The 13,569-nt window shown below is 44.4% G+C and overlaps 1 protein-coding gene across 1 annotated transcript; it reads right to left on the reverse strand.

The window, feature by feature from the left end:
- Positions 1 to 2,084: 2,084 nt before the first annotated feature.
- LOC138948188 (BTB/POZ domain-containing protein KCTD7-like) lies at positions 2,085 to 12,214 on the reverse strand. The gene is made up of 3 exons (XM_070319695.1): positions 12,071 to 12,214; positions 7,512 to 7,820; positions 2,085 to 4,596 (listed from the first exon to the last, which is right to left on the reverse strand). Exons 1-3 carry the CDS (start codon positions 12,113 to 12,115, stop codon positions 4,132 to 4,134), a joined length of 819 nt encoding a protein of 272 aa, XP_070175796.1. The 5' UTR covers positions 12,116 to 12,214; the 3' UTR covers positions 2,085 to 4,131.
- Between the last annotated feature and the right edge of the window lie 1,355 nt (positions 12,215 to 13,569).

Here is a 13,569-nt window from a genome sequence, read left to right on the forward strand (position 1 = left end):
GCACACACCTGGATAGCGCGACTCTTGTTGCTGCTAGCTTTCCATTGGGAGGAAGCGACCCGAATTTCCTAGCATTGGGATAATAAAGTAGTGGTATCCGCGATGAAAGGACACCCTTGGGAACAGCCAAAAGTGCCCCTACATTGCAGGTGGCCTGTCATGACAGGTATACTTTGGTAGAGATAATACAAAAAGGGACAAGAGAAGGTGTCCTTTTAATTTAAGGGAGGTGTCCTCTCATGGGAGGGTCCTGACATCGCAGGTACCGCTGTAGATGAAAATGGTTGCTGCTAGTTCCACATAGGAGAAGACTGCTGCGCTCTTGTCTGTTGCCGAATTGAAATGATAATTTGAGAAAAATGAAGATCAAGGAGGTTATAACTAAAAGGGTGAAAGTAATTCTAACATAGCTGTTAAGTTTCCAAGCCTTTGTACACTGTAGCAAATTAGCTTGCGTTTCTTCATCAATATTTTGTGACCCGACTGTTTGAAGAAGTTCAGGTGATACTGAAACTGCGATACTCCTGTGTTATAGTTATACAAACTTTTTTTTTATCCTTGCATTGTGTTATTGGGAATAGACGGTGTTGGGAAATAACTGTCAGGTTTGCATGGGCTGAGAAAGTCTGAGTACTCTTGATTATTGAGGCAAACTTTCACATGTGACATCATAGGCCAGTGAGGGGTGTCTGAAACATGTGGACAATTATAAGCAAGCGCAGACAGTCTCAATAAAGTCTCAATAATAAAGTCTCAATAATAAAGTCTCAATGATAAAGTCTCAATAATAAAGTCTCAATGATAAAGTCTCAATGATAAAGTCTCAATAATAAAGTCTCAATAATAAAGTCTCAATGATAAAGTCTCAACAATAAAGCAAGAGTGCTCACTCTTTCACAACCAATACAATCCTGACAGAGTCTGTCTACAGTATTTATACAGTACAGAAAGGTAAATATGCGCCGAAATGGCTGCAATCTACTGGCCGTATAAAATTTCATCTCACACGGCATCACTGCAGAGCGCCTAGAACTGTACCCACGGAATATGCGCGATATAAGACTCATTGATTGATTGATTGAGTGCGAAGAAAAGCTCTGACTACATGCATATAACATAAAAGAACACTGATAACCATTGTTTGAACATGAACATTTATTTCAGAAGTTTGTCAAACTCTGCGGACATTTGTTCATATGATCTGTGAAGAAAAAAACCTGTAAAAGTGCTTGTTGTTTACATGTGGTTGAAAATTGGAGCAAAAGTGGAGAGTACATGTAACACGAAACACTATACAATCTGCATTTTGTTCATAAACACGACGGGCGCAGTGGTAAGACGTCGGCCACCTAATCGGGAGGTCGTGAGTTCAAATCCTGGTCGCTGACGCCTGGTGGGTTAAGAGTGAAGGTTTTTCCGATCTCCAAGGTCAACTTATGTGCAGACCTGCTAGTGACTTAACCCCCTTCGTGTGTACACGCAAGCACAAGACCAAGTGCGCACAGAAAAGATCCTGTAATCCATGTCAGAGTTCGGTGGGTTATAGAAACACGAAAATACCCAGCATGCCTCCCCTGAAATCGGCGTATGCTGCCTGAATGGCGGGATAAAAACGGTCATACACGTAAAAATCCACTCGTGCTAAAAACATGAGTGAAAGTGGGAATCTAAGCCCATGAATGAAGAAGAAGAAGAAGTTCATAAACAAACATCCTTTCCCTTTCAATTTTTGCAGTGGGAATCTACTGAACCTTGGTACTGAGAGGTGCTTTGCCATTTGAAAGTGAAAACATGAATCAAAAAGCAAGAATGGTTCGTTATTGGAAAGTTTAATTTTTGACAAAACAAGGCACTCTCACGCGAGATCATCTTGCCAGATATCACAATTTCACATTCAAAGCATACTCAGCTAAGTGTTTCACTTGTCTCGTAATTATTTGTCTGTGTGTCCACTATTGGGTCGATGAACTTATGAATGTCTTGTTTTGTCATAAACTAGCTGTACACGTTTTTCCTCCGTACACGACTTATAAGCCCACACCTATAATCACACACAAACAGAAACTCTGTAACAGGTTCCCCACTGGTTTTTGAGTCACTTGAGAAAAAGTGACTCTATGTAATCGGTCAGTGTTAGTCTGTCCGGCCGGCCGTCCGTAGACACCACCTTAACGTTGGACTTTTCTCGGAAACTATCAAAGCGATCGGGCTCATATTTTGTTTAGTCGTGACCTCCAATGACCTCTACACTTTAACGATGGTTTCGTTGACCTTTGACCTTTTTCAAGGTCACAGGTCAGCGTCAAAGGAAAAATTAGACATTTTATATCTTTGACAAAGTTCATCGGATGTGATTGAAACTTTGTAGGATTATTCTTTACATCAAAGTATTTACATCTGTAGCCTTTTACGAACGTTATCAGAAAAACAAGGGAGATAACTAGCCTTTTCTGTTCGGCAACACACAACTTAACGTTGGGCTTTTCTCGGAAACTATAAAAGTGACCGGGCTCAAATTTTATGTGAACGTGACTCATTGTGTTGTGAATAGCAATTTCTTCCTGTCCATCTGATGCCTCATATAATATTCAGAACTGCGAAAGTGACTCGATTGAGCGTTTGCTCTTCTTGTTAGAAACAAAATTCCATGACTTTTCCATGACTTTCCATGAGCCTCAATAACATTTTCCATGACTAGATCCACAGGTCGCCATTTCCGAACACGCAAAATTTTTACGTCTTGTCACTGCCAGTTTTGACACTGGCTTGCTTTGCACTGAATTTGTGTCAGTTTCTACGCATTGTCTCTTCGACAAGCAAGTCAAGCATTTGCTACGCAGTCAGATTATCGGTAATGTTTGCTGGTCCTGTCATTTCACTAAACTGGACCAGCCACTGTTTGTATCCATCTGCACTTTCGTAAATTCCGTTTCGTAACCGTCACTGTGACTTGACGAACTGTCTTTTTTTTTCACCGCGATACACAGTTCATTGCGAAGATCTTCCTCGGTATTCGTTCCACTTCCGCATACTTTTTGTTGTCAAGAAACAACTCGAAAGAAAGTTTCAAACTCATCATCCACCGTCTTGCTTGTCGAAGCGCTAAAGTACTTTATCGATGCAAAAACAAAAGCGGAAAACTTTGACGAAACCGACTCAATGCAGCGCAGACGACACGACAAGATAACGGAAGGAAGTGAGCCTCGCTTTGGCTCAAGTGCCGTTAAAAATACCGTTATTCTCGTATGCAAATACGAACGAGAAGTTGGTCATACGAACAAGCCTTGTGCTGGCGACGCAAATCGGGGAATGGCTGGGCAACGAAAATCGCCGCTGGCGTGCTAAAGGTTAATTTTTTTCTTTCTTATTTTTGTTAAATTCCATGACTTTCCATGACTTGAATTGAAATTCCATGACTTTCCAGGCCTGGAAAATTAAAAATCAAAATAACTATTCTTGCATCAGTACAAGGACCTTCCATTTCTGTTAGGGCAACTTGGGGACTGGTTCTTTAACTGGTGGACTCATTGTAATATATATTAATATAACAGTGGCGGATTTAAGGGGGGGGGGGGGCAGAGCCCCCCTACAGGAAAAAAAAAAAGAGAGAGATGATTAAGTGAGTTTCTGAGCTCAGGTGGCCTTAGATTGCAGCATTTTGCTTCCTTGAAAAAAACAATTCCTGGACGGGGGGAATGTTCAAGCATGTTCAAGCGCTTCGCGCCCTCAATTCAGGTGCTTCGCGCCTTCAAGTTTGTGCAAAAAAATTTGGGTGTGCCCCCCTTTCCTTAGGATAGGATCCTGGATCCGCCCTTGTATAACCGAGTGCCGAAACAACAATCACCTTTGGACTATTGGAGGTGAAACCCAGTCAAACAGGGTTGACAATTTTAGAGCTAATTTCTTAGCCCTATAAAAACTGTTTTGGGTACACAAAGGTTCCCAAGAACATACAAGGAGACAGCAGCAGCCAGACCCTATCACAAACAGAGCTCGACAAATCACAGGTGTCAGCGACGTAGGAGAAATGTTGAGCTATAAATAGCTCGCGCTCTTCAACGGCAGACAACTGCAGAGTCTGCTGTGAAGGGTGACGCAATAGTCTGTCTGTCACAGTAACACCACTGACGATCAAATACTCAAAGCTAACTGCCACGTCAACAAGATACGATACAGTTCGCCTCCACATCCCGCACCTTTCACCGTCTTGGCTCCTTGCGTCTCAAAACCCGTGTTACAGTTTCCAATGCCCTCTCTGCCTACAGTGTAGCCTCTACTCACCATCTCTTTCACTAAACCGTCAACGTACAGTTTTTCGCTAATCGACGTCAAAGATAACGGTCCCACGAGTAAGTCGGCTTTCCGTTTGTCCCACTTTCCACTGTGTACGCTACTCGTCTCGGGCCAGCCAGAAAAAGCACAGTGGTGGCTTGGAGCCCGTTCTTTGTACACTGCGTTAGCCGTGTTTCTGACGCACATGATGACGGCTACCCTCGGCGACAGGGGTTGGGTGTAGCTGAGCTTGACCGCCGTCTCCAGAATCTGCTTGATGGTGGTGTTGATGGAATTGTAGTGAGAGAGGAAGCCTGATCGCACCTGTGGCAGACATAGTGGCAGACATAAAGGATATGGATAAGATTTTATACAGTGCACTGCAACCCTTCTTTTAACTTATATTTAAGATCTCCAAAAATCTGAAAAAGAAAGGTCTTAAAAAGGAAAAAAGTCTTAAATTGGGGGTCTTAAAAGGGGGGTTCCACCGTATATTCCTGTGAGGTTACCCTCATGGAACTTGGGGTTGCTTTCTCTCTGGGGAAAGCGAGCTGCCATACAGTATAGCGCTACACATTTTTTTTCTTATTTTTTTTTCTGCATGTATGTACATTTATGTTTTCCATGCCCTGAGACTTTCGCTGTGAACTTGGGTTCTTTATTGTGCGCATGCATGCACACAAGGGTGTTACGACACCGAGGAGAGTCTGCACAAAGTTGACTGGGAAATAAATCCCTCGCAGAACGCGGGGATCATACCCACGCGGATAGCAAAAAATGGCTATGAAGCCAGCGCTGCTACCAACTGAGCTATTTCCCAGCCCCATGAAGTTATAGGATAAAATATGACAATAGTATGTACAGTGGTATCTCTTCACTGAGAGGTGTCTTCTTGTTATAGGGGCCTTTATAATTGTACAAAATATATCAAAGTTACACATTTTTGTAATTCTCTCTGACTTTTTATTTAACGGTCTTTGGTATCAGAAAAATAATACATGTAATGGGCGGTTCTGGTGAGGTTATGCCCCCTCTTTCTTTTGGCTGGTAACTGGCGCCACCTCGCGGCAAGATCACACGAGAAAGGAAAAAAAACTTGCATTGGTCCCAAATAGCATATCGGTTTGGTACCAGTTTGTGTGTAAGTCGTGCATTTTATACGGTAAACAGACAATGGTCGGTTCTGGTGAGGTTATGCCCCTTCTGTCTTTCGGCTGGTAACTGGTGCCACCTCACGGCAAGATCACAGGAGTTAATTTGTCTCGCGTTATCACCCCAGAAGCGCTCATTGAAACTACCACAGTACCAGTCGTCTATTTGCGCTCATAATCTTTTTTGTCTGAAACATGACAGTGCATTTAACTGGTTGGCCCACTTGTCCTGTGGGTTAGCTGGTTGTTCTTTTAACATCCCTTCAACCGATACAGTCCCTTAGGTTAGTACATGTACATTGCAATACAGTGGAACCCCCCTTTTAAGACCCCCCAATATAAGACTTCCTCCATTTAAGGCCTGATTACCCCCCGCGGGTCAGGGGGAAGAATTTACCCGATGCTCCCCAGCATGTCGTAAGAGGCGACTAACGGATTCTGTTTCTCAAATAAAGTAAAAGTAAACTCCATTAATTTTAAGACCTTGCTTTTTCACATTTAATGTTCATAACCTCTGTAAATTTACCTCCATTCCCGCAGTGGGGCACTGCGGTTATGAAATTAAAGGCCCCTTCTGTTTTTGGAACCGCAGGAGCTTTCTAGTTTGCTGTTAGGTAGATTTTTGGTTCCTCTTTCCTGTCATGCTCTCTTTTTCTTCATGAATTCTTTTCTTTTTTCTGCCTTCTTGCTCATTCACCTGTATTTTTTCCAAAAATCTCTTCTCTTGCCGCTTGTCTCGCGATTCATGTATAGTTTAATCTGTTAGTGTTCTGATGTAAGTCCAGCAGTAGATAGGTTAAGCCTATTTTAACATACTGGAAACTGGTAATCTTCCAGTAGGTATTAATTTAGTTTTACTAAAGCCTGCTGGGACACAAGTAATGGGTTAGTGCATTTGTAAACAGGAATCGCTTGACAAGTGGCCCCCTTCATCCCCCCCTTCCTCGTCCTGATATGGCTCTGCGTAGTCGGCTGGACGTTAAGCAACAAATAAACAAACAAACAATTTACCTCCATTGTAAGACTCCCTCCTTTTAAGGCCTGATTTTCTCAGATTTGTTGAGGTCTTAAATGGGAGGTTCCACTGCGAGTACCATGTACATACCTAGGACAGGCAGATCTTTCCCTGGTTATACCCACAGAAATGAGTCTCTAAACTCTTGAGCATGTACAGTGGATTACCCCCCTTTAATTTAAGACCTCCAAAAGTCTGAGAGAATCAGGTCTTGAAAAGGGGAGAGTCTCAAATTGGGGGTACATTTAGGCGGGGATGTAGCTCAGTCGGTAGCGCGCTGGATTTGTATCATTAGTTGGCCGCTGTCAGCGTGAGTTCGTCCCCACGTTTGGCGAGAGATTTATTTCTCAGAGTCAACTTTGTGTGCAGACTCTCCTCGGTGTCCGAACACCCCCCGTGTGTACACGCAAGCACAGGACCAAGTGCGCACGAAAAAGATCCTGTAATCCATGTCAGAGTTCGGTGGGTTATAGAAACACGAAAATACCCAGCATGCTTCCTCCAAAAACGGCGTATGGCTGCCTAAATGGCGGGGTAAAAAACGGTCATACACGTAAAATTCCACTCGTGCAAAAAAAAACACACGAGTGTACGAGGGAGTTTCAGCCCACGAACGCAGAAGAAGAAGAAGAAGGGGGTAAATTTACAGGTTATAAACAGAAAGTCTGAAAAAGTAAGGTCTTAAAAGGGGGAGGTCTTAAATTGGGGGGTCTTACGGGGGTCCCACTGTACTTGGTTTCTAATCATTGTTCATACCTTTGGAATAACCGGCACGGTTGGCCTAGTGGTAAGGCGTCCGTCCCGTGATCGGGAGGTCGTGGGTTCGAACCCCGGCTGGGTCATACCTAAGACTTTAAAATTGGCAATCTAGTGGCTGCTCCGCCTGGCGTCTGGCATTTTGGGGTTAGTGCTAGGACTGGTTGGTCCGGTGTCAGAATAATGTGACTGGGTGAGACATGAAGCCTGTGCTGCGACTTCTGTCTTGTGTGTGGCGCACGTTATATGTCAAAGCAGCACCGCCCTGATATGGCCCTTCGTGGTCGGCTGGGCGTTAAGCAAACAAACAAACAAACCTTTGGAATAAGTATCTGTGGCAAGAGCTCCAGTTCTTCAACCAGGTCCTGCAGACCAAAATACACCGCTGACCCATGCACCTCTTCCACCTTGCTTGTGGGCGGAAACTGTCCATGTCGCAGGTAGCGTAAGATGTAGGCGAACGTGTCCCCATCGGCGTCGATAAAGTATCGTCCATCTTTGTCTTGAGGCTGCCGATGTTTGCCACTGAACATGGCACCGAGCATTGTGTTGGGGTCCTTTGTCAAGGTCATCAAGGTCGTTTGAAAGAGTCGCCCGCCCACGTTGAGTTCAATCACATCTGGAAACTGGAACATGTGTAATGTAGATGTTGATGTCGTCTGCTACATGCAAACGAGTAGGACAGTCAGTCGACTTCCAAATGCTGCTTTGTCCAGCTCGAAATATGTCAGAAAAAAAACCTTCTGCTTTAGCCGCGGGAAATTTTAGGGTCTAGCAATCATTGTTTGGTATTGTAGAGACGATAAGCTACATGCCACTAACACAGCGGCTGAGAAGAATCTTAAGTCGAAAGAAGAGGCCAGACTCACTGTACGTGGCACAGGCGGATGAAATCTGTCAGAAAAAACACTTCTGCTTTTACAGGGATCGCGTTTACGCACGATTTTTGCGTATTTGACGCATTTTAAAAGTCGCTGACGCGGTTTTTTTCGCCGCGCCGCGTAAGCAATATGCAAAAATATTGTAACTTTTTCTTGTCTTCACGCAGCGCTTTTGCTCTGACTTAATAATCACCCGATCCTGAAACTGACTATAGGGCTCGAGAAGTGACGACACACATGAAATCTGCGTGTCAAAACTAAAGCCCGTTTCTTTTTGCATCGAAGTATCGCAAACGAACGTAACGAGGGTATTACCAGATAATGTCTTGTCGGATAATGAAACAGACATTAGCTGCTCTCCCATCTCGCGCTTCCAAAAGGTGGAAAGTGTGTCTAGTCGTATTAGAGCGGGAAACAAACTCGCAAGGCCCGAAGGTTGGAGACAGCAGGGGTGTTATTCGACAGGCGTGCGCGGAGTTCGACAGGAAAACTCGCCGTATTTAGGTAAGGAGTGTCTTTAAGTCTTTCGTGCGTGTTTTGTTTGTGTCTGTACGTGTTTTCGTAGTACGCAAAAATATTGGTCCGTGACGCGTTTTTTTTGTTTCGTTGCGTATGACTTACGCGTTTTTTAAAAAGCTAGCGCGATCCCTGTTTTAGCCGCGGGACATTTAAGGTCAAGCATAATTTGGTAATATGGAGAAGATAAGCTACATGTCACTAACACGGAGGAAGAGAAGAATCTTCTCAAATCAAAAGAAGGGGCACAGCCTCGCTTTGGAAAAGGGCGGAAAATTACGCTCTCTGGAAAAGTTAGCGCACTCTTTAAATGTCTATAGTTTATGTTTTTGTGTGTGTGTGTGTGATTTACTAAGGATCTCTCCAGGAGGCATATTTGCATAGATGTTAAGATATATGCCACTTGCTCTGTCCCCCATTTATAAATGATACATTTGGTGACTGACAGTGATTTAAGCGAGTGGGGCAGGAAGTAGCCCCTCTAGGGCAATTCTCCCTGCGAGAAACTTTAGAGAGTAGGCGAGCATGGCTTACAGATGCTCGCTAAGTGAGAAAAAGTGGCGGCTCCACAGCTGCTAATCTGATTGGCTATATACATGTATAGTAGAATGCATCCGTGGTAGCAAAATCGGTCGTAAAAAGGGGGTGGTCGTAAACAGGGGGGTCGCTAAGGGGGAGTTCTACTGTACACATGTACATCATTTCATGGTTGTTTACTGACAAGTGCATTAACAACCTTTTTGGTACCAACCAATCGTGTTTAATTCTTGCATAGCTAGCCATCAAACCGTATACACTCTGTTTTGCACAGCAAGAGGTTAGCTGCAACAACCCCTCTTTTAGCTGTGCAAACCAGCGCCAACTTGCGCTGATGGGGTCTATGTCGACCAAAAGAGTGGGATTCCCTGTAGGTGGAGTGCCTGTTGGTGGATTTCCTGTATTCTTAGAAATTCGAGTATGGGTTGCAAGTTTTATTGAAAAACTCCACCCTGTGGGACTCCCTGTATACAGGGAATCCCTCTACAGGAACTTCACCTACATGGAATCCCACTCTTTTGGTCGACATAGACCCCATCAGCCCAACTTGCAATTACTCCAAAGCCCTGGTTAACATGCATGTCCTCAAGCTTGTAGTTGTAAACATCTGGACAATCACTGGACAATCAGCTATGAAACTTGATTCTAATCTAGACTTGTGGTGCAGTCACACATAAAAGAAAGGACATATACTGTTCAAAAAAAGAAACGCATAGTTGCTACTTGCCAAATTTGGTTTATTTTTCGAAAAAATTAACAGAAAATCCAATATTTAGATTATTTGTTTGAAATTTGGTATGGACACAGTTGAATGCACACACAGTTCATTTGCATCTTCAAATCAATCAGTCAATCAATACGATTGGGTGCCGAGGCTGTCAAGTCAGTAGGGGGTGTGACTGCCTTGAGCAGCAACAACTGCCCGGCACCTTCTGGGCATGGACTGGATCAGATGCCGGATATCTTGCTGTGGGATGGTGTCCCACTCCTCCTGAAGTGCCTGCAATAGATCGCGGTGATTTGCCGGCGCTTCTTCTCGCCTGGGCACACGTCTGTCCAATTCATCCCAGAGGTGTTCTATCGGGTTCATGTCTGGCGACATGGATGGCCAGGGAAGCACCTGGACATGGTGGTCGGTGAGGAACTGGGTGGTGAGTCGTGCTGTGTGCGGGCGAGCGTTGTCCTGCTGGAATATGGCATCCTGGTCAGCCAGAAGAGGAAGGGCGTGTGGGTGCAGAATTTCCTCCACGTATCGCTGGGCAGTTATGCGCCCTTGGACGTGCACCAGGGTGCTCCTTCCAGCGGTATTGATCGCCCCCCACACCATGACGCCTCCACCACCATGAACGGGTGCCTCATCCACACAGTTGGGCGCGTAACGTTCGTTTACTATCCGGTAGACCCTCCTCCGACCATCATGTCGCTGGAGCAGGAAGTAGGACTCGTCGCTGAACCACACGTGTCTCCAGTGATTCCGGACGGTCCAGCGAAGGTGCTGGTTGCCCCACTGCACTCGGTGAGGACAGCTCCTCTGTGAGGTCTGCGAGCTCTCAAACCAGCTTCATGCAGGCGGTTCCGCACGGTCTGGTCCGATAATCGGTGTGGCCCGGGGAGAGCCTGAACAGAAGATGAGGCCGACAGGAAACGATTCCGGAGGTGGCGGAGCCGTATGAAGCGGTCGTGAGCAGCAGTTGTCGCCCTTGGTCTTCCCGCTCGTGGCAAGTCAGCAACGGAGCCAGTGGCTTGAAACCTGACCCACAGTCTACTGATGGTGCTCTGGGACACGTGGAAGTGCCTGGCGATTGCACTTTGACTTTGGCCTGCTTGTAAACGACCCAATGCAATTTGGCGGTCTTCTCTGCTCAATCGGGCCATCTTTCGTCGCTGAATTGTCGTCTGATTTCTTTGTGGCGAACGATCCGCTTTTATGGGTTTTGGAAGACATGGTGAGAGCTCAATATTCCCAGAGTTTCACGAGATTACACTGAAGCATGACGAGTGGTCATGCCAAATGAGCAATTTTGACATTGTAGCCACTGATAACGCATGCGTCACGTGCAGAGCTCACTTGTGGCAATGGACGAAAGGTCGACGACCAGATAAACATTTTCTGCAGTTTGGTGGATATCCTTGTAGCCATATAACTAAATTAACCAAATATTACAAGCTATGCGTTTCTTTTTTTGAACAGTATATATATATATATATATATATATATATCATTATTATTAAGACTGATTCTTGTGAAGCCGTAAAGAATTAAATGAAGCACTGTTATTTGATTTGCGATTGTATCTGTAAGGAAAATATGTCTACTGATGTCAACAACAGCAGCAAAAAAACACTCACACACACCCCTCCCCACACACCCCCAACAAAAACAAAGTTACAACAACAACAATGAGGTCAACACACACAAACAACATCAAACAAAACGAAACATACACAAACAAACACAAAGGAAAAAGAAATGTGTTAGTAATGCGTGCCACAAGACTTCAGGTTGACCTATTGAAGTAAAAACATGACTGACTGGGCGCATGGCCTAATTTTACTGACCGCTGTATGTAAACAAAGTCTTGACCATGACAGTGTCAGTGATAGACACGTTTCCAGCGGGAGGAAAAGGGGGAGCGGTCACTTAAATTCGCATCGATTTGGTTGCACAGACTACACTATTTTCGCACGCAGTAATATCCGAATAACTACTACATTCGAAACAAAGACAAAACAGGTGTCAGTTTTAAGAAAGCTTTCGTAAAACACACAAAATCTGCGATTTTTACAGTGCATCAAGTCGGCTTGTTTGTAAACACTGGGACTGTTGTGGTTTTCCCACACTAGAGAGCAGTCAACCAACCTGTGCACCAGAGATAAGCTTACTGTAGCTTGCTACAGATCTCTGTGTGCACGTAGACGCTAAACGAGAGAAACATTTCTACCTGTTGCTGAGATGCAGAATCATCAAGAGATACGCCAGCAGACATTTTGCTAATGATCTCTTCTGAGTGTAATCGGTGAAGCAGCAAAACTGTCCAAAACAACTCGAGTTCCTTCGCTGCTATGTTGTGGGTTCGGTTGAAGAAGGCAACTGGGTCAAGCTATTTTTAGCTGAACGGTTGTATCTATGGGTTTGTGTCCTACGCCAGCAGTTTATTGTGCAACTATTGTCCGTTTGCGATACGCCTGAGACATGTTTTTGTCGAAATTATCTCGCAATCTACACATCTTTTGCAATGTGGATAAGAAGATTTTGTTTGGGCCGCTTTTGGTCAAAATCTTACAAACTAACAGAACAAATATCTTTAACTCACACAACACGAGAACTGCTGGACTCGGACGCAGAAACAGCAAACGCCGAATGATCCCCAAACTGACTTAAATAAAAACTCATCACAATGTTCATCGTAATTAACTAACTAGAACAGATACTTCCCGGTCTACATAATCCGGCAATAATGATCTGGTCAGAATGTACACTGATAACCATCAATATTGGAGAGAAGAAGAAAACCCACCGACGGGCAAGTTTAGAATACGTACAGAACACAAAAACAACAAAACTACCAAAACAAGACAGAATAGCTATGACACGTTCATAATGCAACTAACACTGAAACAGATGTTTCTCAAATGAGTCAATACCCTGCATTGGATTGGATAGGATTTATGTGACAGGGCAGTGAGGTTACCCTCATGGAAATTTGGGCTGCTTTCTCCCCGGGGAAAGCGAGCTGCCATACATACGGCGCTACCCATATATATATATTTTTTTTCCTGCATGCGTGTATTCATGTTTCCTGAGACTTAATGCCGTGTGAGATGGAATTTTTTTACTTTATTCCAAGTCCCACGGGTATTTGATGGACATTTTTATCTATGCCTTTACAATTTTGCCAGGAAAGACCCTTTTGTCAATCGTGGGATCTTTAACGTGCACACCCCAATGTAGTGTACACGAAGGGACCTCGGTTTTTCGTCTCATCCGAAAGACTAGCACTTGAACCCACCACCTAGGTTAGGAAAGGGGGGAGAAAATTGCGGCCTGACCCAGGCCTGAACTGACACGCAACCTCTCGCTTCCGCGGAGCGCAAGTGCGTTACCACTCGGCCACCCAGTAGTAGTTATCCTTTCAGGCGGGACACACTTGGGTCTCTATTCTGCATTATTGTATAGTATGGACCCTAACTCATTTTGACGCAATTGTTTCTATTCTGCATTAGTTGACATCTACTGATGTGTTTTTTTCTGGGACACTGACAGTTTTTATTTCGCATTAGTAGACGAACATATTGTTTTTCTTGGACATGCCGACCGGGATGTTGCTATCAGTCTTCCTTAGCTGAAACAGTTCCTTGTTTTTCTTGGACACAGATGTTTCTATTCAACTTTTGGAGAAATAAGTCGTTCATTCACACACTGATTCATACACTGACTCAC

Source organism: Littorina saxatilis, linkage group LG1 (genome assembly GCF_037325665.1).
Source record: "Littorina saxatilis isolate snail1 linkage group LG1, US_GU_Lsax_2.0, whole genome shotgun sequence".
NCBI classification, from domain to species: domain Eukaryota; kingdom Metazoa; phylum Mollusca; class Gastropoda; order Littorinimorpha; family Littorinidae; genus Littorina; species Littorina saxatilis.